Raw genomic sequence first — 11,147 nt, forward strand, 5'->3', positions numbered from 1 at the left:
CGGCCGCTGGCTGTGTTGCCGGCCGCTGGCTATGTTGCCGGCGAGGAGAACTATTTATTTTGGAGGCTGGCTGTGTTGTCGGCTGCTGGCTGATGCCGGCGATGGACGTGTAGGCCGGCGTGATGAACCGGGGCCGCTGGCCTGAACTACGGCTTGGCATTTGAAATGCTGCTTTTTAGTTTTTTAAGTGGACGCGGACATGATGGGGCTAATGGATGCGGCCGCGCGCTGCGCGCACGGCCACCGTATCTCAGGACAGGCCCGGACACGGCCCCAAACCCTACCCAAACGGACGTCCGTTTGAGGTCGCGCAGTGGAGTTGGCCTAATGTGGGCATTCTCGTGGCCAGCTCAACAAACGGTCATTTTTTTTGACCATGTCAACAAACGGTCATTGTGTGGATCGTCTACTACACTACACTATTTTATTTGCCTAAATAAGAGAAACGGGCTGCTGTTGCGAGAACATGTGCTGGTGCTGGTGCTGGTTTGGGCAAAGAGAACCAGGCCCCTCGCCGCCATGCCTTTTACTACTACAGTACTACTATTTCAATCCGCGAACAATATTTTGGGCGGAATAATCCATGACCAATCAAACAAGTCCCTGAGGGAGACAATGCCCGTGCTGACCTTTCTATTTTAATCTGTCCCCACTTGGCGAAGCAGGTTGACTTTTCAAACTGCCCGGTGGCACCACCACCCTCCCTCCCCTCTGCCCGCGGCACAAATCCCAGCTTCCTTGGGTGATTAGGACACCATCATTAGCACTGATCTAGTCCTAGATTTTGGCGTCTCGTAGTACTATACAAAAACGTGGAACAGGCTCAAACCCAGCAGCCGACGACGAATCGGAACTCTCCAGGCAGCTACTATTCGACGGTGACGCAGAGCTCATGCATGCTCTTACTTAGCTCACCATTTTTCAAACATAGAGAGATAATAAATTATAGTACAAAGCAAACGAAAAGTCTAACCCGTCGAATAGTTAAATTGCCGGCAGTTCATCTGCAACACCGAGTGAGCGAAGAGTATCTTATGCTGCACAAGACGTATCGTGTAGTAGTACCATGTTGCGGCACCAGCAGTAGCTGTCGATCTGTCAAGTGTGAACCGTGATGCTGCTTTTAAACAACATTTTACCTACGCCCACTTTCGACACGGTGATGGCTCCTGGAGCAAGTTAACAAAAGCTCCAAAGAGATGGCATGTAAACACAAAGAGATTCACTAGTTCTTAATGCAACAAGTGCGCAAAAACAAAAGTAAGTTGACACATCCTAATCGGCCAGTGAAGATGCGATGCGCCCACATCGAATGCAATACTGTATCCTGATCATCCCACACTCACATAGCCCACAAGTCACCGGCAAACCGCAACCCATCATGCGAGAGCATTTGGAGAATCTCCTGCAAATTGCCGCCAACTTTCGTGTAACTCAAGCAAAATACACTGTTTAATTCGGTAGAAAGCTCTAACAAGACGTAGTGAGCACAGATGATTCTTTCTTGGCCCTTTTTGTTGCTCGTCCGGTCGGCGTGCAAAAGTTGGCGGGAGCAAGATACTCAACAATAACTCGGGTCAGAGCAAGCAGAAAGAGGTTGGGCGATCATTGATTAGTCCGGTTCGGTGCACCAGCAAACGAAAAGAGTAAATGGAGATGGAGGGAGCAGCCATCGGCCATATGAATGCGCTGCCGGCCTCCATGTGAAAGCTCTGACCAAACGGAATTCAATTGATGCGTCTCTCACAGAGCAGTGGCGGACTGGCGGTAGGAGTATTCATAGACCATCCATCGGCTCAGATTCTGAATTTCGTTCGGACAGCACAATGCGACCGCGAACCTTCTTTTTAATCGGCACACACTCACACACCCCCACCGGATCTCTCTCGCTCATAACTCGGGCATTCAATTCCATATATGCATTCCCTGCACCTACTGCCATCACGCGTCACTAAAGTCTATTCATTCTTTAATTCCCAGACATCAAAGCGGCAACGGATTGAATTTTTGCAAATCAAATCGGATCAGGACCAGACGGCTAGCTGTGCAACGTAGTGATCGGGCAGCTGAACTCGTCACAAATTGTTCGGCCGGCAAGCAAGCAAGCAGGCAGGCAGGACAGGAGTAATAACCTAGTTGTGGTATATGTCAACGGAGTGTTCTCCGAGTATGAAATCTCACGGACTCATCTTCACAAATGGACAAGATGTAAAAATCCACAAAAAACTAAGGGTGGTAGTAATTGGGATTGGGTGATGAAGGAAAACTAAAGAAAAATCAAGGAGAAGAAAGAAAAAGAAGGGATCACCGGAAGCGACCGCCGTCGGCGAGCTTCCGTGAGCGGCAGCGTCCAACAGAGGCGGCGCTGTGGAGCGGCGACGGCCGCAGCTCGGAGGAGAAGGTGCTCGAGTCCGGCGGCTGCGCGGCGCGGTGGCGGCGCCCGGGGCTGGGCCGCACCAGCGGGCTGAGGCAGACAGCAAATCCCGAAGGCATGCTGCTGGTCTGCCGGCGCCGGCATGGGGTCCTCCGCATCGGGGAAGGAGACGGCCGCCACGGGGGATCGGCGGGCGAGCTGCTCTCCTCGCCGCTGCCCTGACTGCCCCTCTCCGGCGAGAGCCCCCGGTTGCTGACCACGCGGCAGGAGCGCCTGGGCGGCGGCGACGCGGGTAGCACGGCGTCGGCCGGTACCTGCTTCCTGCGACGGCGCGGGATGATCCCGGCCAGCCAAGAACGGCTCTTCTTGCGCTCCTTGGTTTTTTCCTTGTCCTCCGGTCTGTGGTGCCGGTGGTGGTGGTTGCCGAAGAGCGTGGCGAGCACGGAAAATTTCCCGGCGCGCGGCTTCTGGTACCCGATGTCGCCTTCCTCGAGCGGGGCGCTGCCGCCGTAGGCGGGGCCGACCTGCGGCGTCCGGAAGAAAAGCAGGCTCGGGTGGTGCCTGAGCGCGCCGCCAGAGGAGTCGGACTTCCTGCGGGACACGTACGGCGACACGGACCTCGGGAACGCCGGGGCCGGCGCTGCCTCCGCGGGCGGAGCGGGGGCGGTGGCCGGAGGAGTGGACGGCGACGACGCGTCGTTCTGCGCGGCGGCGAGCACGAGCAGGCGGTCCCGCAGGCACGTGGCGCAGACGCCGCCACCGGCCTGGAACGGGTGCCTCTTGCACTTCATGCCCATCTCATCTCACCCCCCCACACCCGTCGCCGCCAGCGATGACGAGGAAGCGAGGCGGAAGCGGCGGCTGCTAAATTCTCGCGGCCGACGCCGACGCGCGCACCTGCCGTCCTCCTTTGCTTTCCTTTTTGGTTTGTTTAAACCTGGGTGGGCTTCTTGGAAATGGGAAGTTGGTTGGCGGAGCTGGTGCAGGTGTCCGGGCGGGAAGATGGGATCTTTTCTCCGTCAGGGGAGGGACGCCGCGGCCGCCGCGGGCTTAAATAAGGTTCGGAGACGAAGAGAAGAGAAGAGGAGAAGAGCGGGTAGAAGATGGAGTCGTGGACGGACGGAGGCGATCGACAATGATACCTGCAGGAAGAGGGGGAGTGGGCGATGCAATTGACCGCGTCTTCGACGATTCGATTGGTTTGCGTTTCAGTTATAAGGTGACACAAGTGGATTTGCCGTTGGACCGGGCTTGGGCTGGGTTCCCGTTCCCGGTTTCGTCGCACGGTGGCGTCGGCTGAAGGTGCACACTGTGCGCAGAGAGAACAATGAATGTGCCGAGTAAAGTCGCATTTTGGATTTGGCATGTCTATACTCCCCCAATAGTTATGATAGGGGGGAAAACAAACATTCACCCCTCCAATAACTCCCCGAATCAATTCCTTATTATCCGCTTTTCGCGAAATTGAGGTCCGCTTTTCTATCTTTCGAGCAGGAAAACATGTGGTGTTTCCTCCCTTTATCTGTGCAATGGCGCCGACTGTCGGGACTGAAAGTATTATCGACTCTCCTCAAAACCGAGCTTCGTTTCTCTATCTTTGGGGAGGAAATGCGCCGCGTTTCCTCCCTCCATCCGCGCATTGACGCCAACGGAGCTCTTTTTACCGTATCTCCCCACAAGAGCGAGGCGTCCTGATTTCTCCCTCGATCCGTGCATCGACGCCAACTGCCATGAGCGGAAGTATTTCCGACTCTCCTCGAAACTGAACTTTGTTTCCATATATTCGGGGAGGGGAATGCGCCGCATTTCCTCCCTCCATTCACGCATTGACGCCAACTGCCACGACCGGAAGTATTATCCACTCTCCCCTAAATGAAGCGTTGTTTCATGTATATCGCCTCAAGAGAGGCGCCCTGATTCCTCCCTTGATACGTGCATGGACGCCAACTGCCGCGACCAGAAATCTCCCCTACCACCACCACCACGCCGCCACTCTTCATTTCATTCCTCCGTTTTTTGGATTTGGCATGGTCAAAGTTGTTTTTTGGATTTGGCCTATTTTATACCTAGTTGTAGGCAAAATAGAGACATTAAGAGACAAAATGATGCATATTTCTAAATACTTAATATATTGTCCATGTGTTTCTAACAAGATAAGTTCTGAGTGAACTTATTTCATGTATTTCTACTATTTAAGGGGTTTGATGTTTGTACGTCACCAAATGTGGTTTCGTCCCCCTGTTTTGGAATAATCTAAACCAAGTCGGTGCTTTCATTTCCTTGTCCTACTGGAAACCATGTTCTAAATTAACTCAATCAAATCTTGCCAAAACCACTTGCATTCTTGATCAAATCAAATCTTAACAAAATATCTACTAAATCAAAAGTCTCCTTGCCTCCTCATACCTATACCCAAATAAAATAAAATCTTACCAAAACCTCAACCAAGTCAGAACTTTCCTTGCCTTGCCCTGCCTATACTAAATCAAATCAAATTTTATCAAAATCTAGAATATGGTGGGTATAACGTATATGTCGGACATGGTTGATGTTGAACCACTGAAATATGTATGCCCATGTTGCCACACACGGGTAATTAGCTAGTGGAATTTAATTTGGGGGACTGCTATAGCGCAAGGATGACTTCACACTACTTCATGTATCACCGTGTTGTCACCATGATTCATGAGCGCCTGTGTGGCCGTTGAACGTTGTGAAGCCTGTCATGTCGTAAGAAGTAGCTCGACGTGTTAGCCTCATAATCAATTATTCATCCCTCACTTTGTTAACTTAACTATTCATCTATTATAGATTTCATCCTCATTGTCCTTTTACAGTTGCCAATCATTTTTTTCCCGCCGCGCCACTCTCTTGTGGCCATCTATGCAACATATCCTTGCCATTCACCCTCATCACTACTAGTGCTCATTCCTTCGCGAACTCTCGCCATATGTCACGCCTCCCTACCGTATGGTCAACCCTCACTAGGCCTTGTTTGTTCAAACATGCATGTTAAGGTAGATCTCATCACTATGGAGGGATGTGGAGAATGGAAGGGAGTAAGCAAGTGAACCTGTAGACTTCGACATTGGGATTGCAGAGCAAACAATCACTCAACTTTTTGATCCAACGACTAGCATTGATAGGTAGTGGTATAGTAACTGACGTGGCTAGAGACTGTGTTGGTATTTTCCCAAAGAGGAAAGGGATGTGCAGCATAGCTACGGTAAGTATTTCCCTCAGTTGTGAAACCAAGGTATCAATCCAGTAGGAGAACCAAGTAACACTATGTAAACAGTACCTGCACACAAAGAACAAATACTTGCAACCCGACACGTAAGAGGGGTTGTCAATCCCTCCTCGGTAAAAAGATAGATAAAATTGTCTGAGTTTGGATAAGTAGATCTTGATAAAACACAAAATAAAATAAGTAAAGAAAAAGTGCAACAAGATATTTTTGGGTTTTTGGAAATATAGATCAGAAAATAAATATGGAAAAAGATAGATCGGAAAGCAAATATGATAAAAGATAGACCCAGGGCCCGTAGATTTCACTAGTGGTTTCTCTCGAGGAAATAACACACGGTGGGTAAACAAATTACTGTTGGACAATTGATAAAGAACAAATAATTATGATGATATCCAAGGCAATGATCATGAATATAGGCATCACGTCCAAGATTAGTAGACTAAATCCTGCCTGCATCTACTACTATTACTCCACACATCAACCGCTATCCAACATGCATCTACTGTATTAAGTTTATGGAGAAATAAAGTAATACAATAAGAACGATGACATGATGTAGACAAGATCTATTCATGTAGGAATATACCCCATCTTTTTATCCTTAATAGCAACGATACATATGTGCCTCGCTACCCCTTCTGTCACTGGGTGAGGACACAACAAGATCGAACCCATCACAAAGCACCTCTTCTCATTGCAAGAAAAATCAATCTAGTTGGCCTAACTAAACCAAAGATTCGGAAAAGAAATACGAGGCTATAAATAATCATGCATATAAGAGATAAAAGAAGACTCAAATAATATTCATGGATGTAGATCTGATCATAAACTCGAACTTCATCGGATCCCAACAAACACACCACAAAAAGTCATTACATCAAATAGATCTCCACCAGACCATTGTATTGAGAATCAAAAAGAGAGAAGAAGCCATCTAGCTACTGCCTACGGACCCTTAGGTCTATGGTGAACTACTCACACATCATCGGAGAGGCACCAATGAGGATGATGAACCCCTCCGTGATCCTGCTCCCCTCCGGCAAGGTGCCGGAATAGGGACCTAGATTGGATCTCGTAGTTCTGGAACTTACGACAACTAGAATTGTGTTTCGTCGACTCCCCTAGGGTTTTTGAAATATTTAGGTATTTATAGAGCTCAGAGGCGATGGAGGAGACCTCTGTGGGCCCCCATGATACATCTGGGTGCGTCGAGGGCCTCTGGCGTGCCCTAGTGTATCGTGGGTCCCATGCCCCCCAGGTGCTTCCTTGGCTCCCAAGTTGTCTTCTGCTAAAAAAAATCTCCAAAAAGTTTCGCTACATTTGGACTCCATTTGATAGGGATATTTTGCAAAGTAAAAACAAGCAAAAAACAACAACTAGCACTTGAAACTATGTCAATAGGTTAGTCCCAAAAAATGATTCAAAGTTGCTACAAAATGATTGCAAAACATTCAAGAATGACAATATAACAGCATGGAACAATAAAAAATTATAGATACTTTGGACACGTATCAGCATCCCCAAGCTTAATTCCTTCTCGTCCTCGAGTAGGTAAATGATAAATACAGAATTTTTGATGTCGAATGTTGCCTAACATGTTCATCACATATTCTTTTCTTTTGTAGCATGAACATTTGAACTTTTAGATGGATCAAAGCAATAGTCTATATTTGACATGAGGACTTTTATACTCAAGCATATCAACAAGCAACCATGTCTTCATAATATCAACACTAAAGAAAGTTATCCCTAGCCCATCATGCTCAATCATTGATCGATTCACGAAACACACTCTACATCCAATGCTCAAGTACAATCATAGTGCTCCCTAGTTGGTGCTTTATAAGAGAAGATGGAGACTAAAAAAATTGAAATTGCATAAAAGTAAATAGATAGGCCCTTCACAGAGGGAAGCAGAGATTTGTAGAGGTGCCAGAGCTCAAAGCTTAAATTGAGAGGTAAACAGATTTTGAGAGGCATGCTTTTCCCGTCAACGAAAACGATCGATTAATTCCCAACACTTTCCATGCTAGATATATCATAGTTAGTTCCCAAATATAAAATAAAGTTTATTCCTTTTTCCACCATACTTTCACACTCCACGGCTAGCCGTATCCACGGTACCGTCCATACCAACACTTTCAAGGAATTTATTATTTGATAACATAAAGTAAATTTCCTTTACATTTTGGGACTGGGCATCCCTATTACCGACGTACTCTCGTGCAATGACAAGTGAATAAACACACATCTTGAGAATAACACATCTAGCATGTAAAATATTGGCCACCCCCTGCCAATAAGGAAATTCATTTTGTACATGCACACAAAAATGAAATTCATTTTGAAAATTAGAGATGGCACATACAAATTTGCTTAGAACAGCATGAAAGTACCGCATATAGGTAGGTATGGTGGACTCCTGTAGCAAAACTGGTTTTAAGGATTTCAGATGCACAAGTAGTATTTCTACTTAGTATAAGTGGAGGCTAGCAAAAAGATTGAGAAGCAACCAACCAAGAAATGAAAATTCACATAAACGTGCATTAAGAATAACTAACACCGAATAATCCACCACAAGTAGGATGTGATTTCATTGCAGAACTATTGACTTTCGTGCTTGCCTAGGGAATCACAAACCTTAACACCAACATTCTTACTAAAGCATAATTACTCACCAACATGGCTCACATATTATTATCATAATATCTCAAAACTATTACAAATAATCAAATTTATTTTTTCCAATGATCTTCATGAAATTTTTTATTATATCCCTCTTGAATATCTATCACTTTGGGACTAGTTTCATATGTTGCAATTGCTTTTGATAAGCTCAAACAAATTTGAGTGAAGAACATGAGCATAAAAAAATTCTTCTCTCAAAATAATACAAGTGAAGCATGAGAGAATTTCTTCAAGAATTTATTAAATCACACCGTGCTCAAAAAGAAATAAGTGGAGCACTATAGCAATTCCATAGCTCAATTTTTTTAAGTGAAGCACATAGAGCAATTCTAAAAAAACATAGCATAATTTTGGCTCTCTCAAATAGGTGTTTTCAGCAAGGATAGTTCTGACAAACTAAAAAGCAAAACAAGCAAAGACTCGTATAATACAAGACGCTCCAAGCAAAACTCATGATATGTGACAAATAAAAATAGAGCTCCAAGTAAAATTAGCGATGGTCGTTAGAAAAAAGAGAGGATGCCACGAGCTTAGTTGCTTGGTTCTTCTTGAATATTAACTTGGGGTGCCATGGGAATCCCCAAGCTTAGGCTCCTTTCACTCCTTATTCCTTCATCCATCGTGATCTCACCCAAAACTTGAAAACTTTAATCCCACAAAACATAACAAAACCTTCGTGAGATCCGTTAGTATAATAAAGCAAATCACCACTCTAAGTACCGTTGCAAACCCATTCATATTTTATTATTGCATTATATCTACTATAATCCAACTTTAACATGGCTTATACCCTTCAATACAATCCATAGATTCATCAAAATAAGCACACAATGCAATGAAAATAGAATCTATCAAAAATAGAACACTATGTAGTAATCTGAACTCTAACCATACTTATGTAACTCCAAAATTTCTGAAAAATTAGGACGATGTAGAAAATTTATATATAAATCTTGTGTAAAAATTCAGAAACTTTTGTCACTTCTCTGATTTATGAAAATTGTTTTACTGGACACAAAAGTTTTTGTTTTCCAACAAGATCAAATCAACTATCACCAAACATAATCCGAAAGGCTTTACTTGGCACACAACTTAACTAAAACATAAAAACACAATCATAGTAGTAGCATAATTGTGTGAACACTCAAGAACAGAAAGAAAAAGACAAAAAAATTATTTATTGGGTTGCCTCCCAACAAGCGCTATCATTTTATGCCCTTAGCTAGGCATAAAGCATAGATTCAAGTATTGTCATCTTTAGTTTTTCGGACCATAGGTTGCCCTGATGATAGATTGATATGGTGACTTAATTCTTGTCTAGGGAAGTGTTCCATACCCTTCCTTAGTGGAAATTGAAATTTAATATTACCTTCTTTCATATCAATCACGACACCTATAGTTCGTAAAACGGCCTACCAAGTATAATGGGACAAGACAGATTGCTATCAATATCAAGAACAATAAAATCTATGGGCACATAATTCCTATTTGCAAGATTAAGAACATCATTAATTCTTCCCAAAGGCTGTCTAATAGTAGAATCCGCCAAGTGCAAATTAAGAGAACATTCTTCAATATTGGTAAGACCAAGCACATCACATAGAGATTTTGGAATTATGGAAACACTAGCACCCAGATCACATAAATCAAAGCACTCATAATTTTTAATCTTGACTTTAATAGTAGGTTCCCATTCATCATGTAATTTTCTAGGAATTGAAATCTCTAACTCCAATTTTCTTCTTAAGCTTTCATCATGGCATCAACAATATATTTAGTAAAAGCTTTATTTTGTTCATAGGCATGGGGTGAATTTATTAGGGATTGCAAAAAAGAAATACATTCAATCAAAGTGAAACTATCATAATTAAATTCTTTGTACCAAAAGAGTGGGCACATCACTAATTAAAGTTTTGACCTCTCCAAACCCATTTTCATCAAAAAAAATCATCAAGATTTTCACCCTCCAAAGCATCAGGGCGCCCTCTAGCTAAAGTTGACTCTACTTCAGTACCTTTATCATCAATTTTAATCTTAGTAAACAAGGAATCAAGAGAAGAAACACCAACCACTTTAAGACCTTCATCATTTTTATGAAAGCAATCTGTAGAAAATGCTTTTTCCAAAAACTCTATTTTAGCTCTAAGCATAACGGTTCTTTCTTACTTTCATATATAGAAACATATAAAGCTTTAATTAATTCATTGATACAAACCTTAGGTGGAAAAAAATTTAATCTTGAGATTTTCTACATCATGGGAAATTCTATCAGTGCTTCTAGACATATCATCAATCTTATTCAACTTTTCTTCTATCATAGTATTGAAAACTTTTTGAGCAGTGATAAATTCTTTAATACTATTATCAAGATTAGAGGGGTTCCTATTATGATTGTAAGAGGAATTACCATAGGAATTACCATAATTGTTAGAGGAACTTCTAGGAAAAGGCCTAGGATTAAAATTACCTCTATAAGCATTGTTATTAAAATAGTTTCTCGAGACAAAATTCATGTCTACGGGATCACAATTTTCCTCAATAAAATTAGACCAAGGCCCATCATTAAGATCAATAGGAGCATTTTTACTAGCAACCAACTTCATTAGAGTATCAACTTTTTCACTCAAAGTACTAATTTCTTCAACCGAATTAACCTTTTTACTAGTAGGTGCTCTTTCGGTATGCCACTGTGAATAATTTGCCATGATATTATCTAGCAATTTAGTGGATTCACCCAAAGTAATCTCCATAAAAGTACCACCCACGGCGGAATCTAAAAGATTTCTAGAAACAAAATTCAATCCCTCATAAAAAATTGTAGGATCACCCAAAGAT

At 43.5% G+C, this 11,147-nt stretch overlaps 1 protein-coding gene across 1 annotated transcript; it reads right to left on the reverse strand.

Annotated features, from left to right (window-relative positions):
- Nucleotides 1-2,121: 2,121 nt before the first annotated feature.
- On the reverse strand, nucleotides 2,122-3,566 carry LOC123137818 (serine/arginine repetitive matrix protein 1-like). The gene has a single exon (XM_044557665.1). The coding sequence runs from the start codon at nucleotides 3,169-3,171 to the stop codon at nucleotides 2,305-2,307; it is 867 nt and encodes a 288-aa protein (XP_044413600.1). The 5' UTR covers nucleotides 3,172-3,566; the 3' UTR covers nucleotides 2,122-2,304.
- Nucleotides 3,567-11,147: the final 7,581 nt, after the last annotated feature.

This window comes from Triticum aestivum, chromosome 6B (assembly GCF_018294505.1).
Source record: "Triticum aestivum cultivar Chinese Spring chromosome 6B, IWGSC CS RefSeq v2.1, whole genome shotgun sequence".
Taxonomy (NCBI): Eukaryota; Viridiplantae; Streptophyta; class Magnoliopsida; order Poales; family Poaceae; genus Triticum; species Triticum aestivum.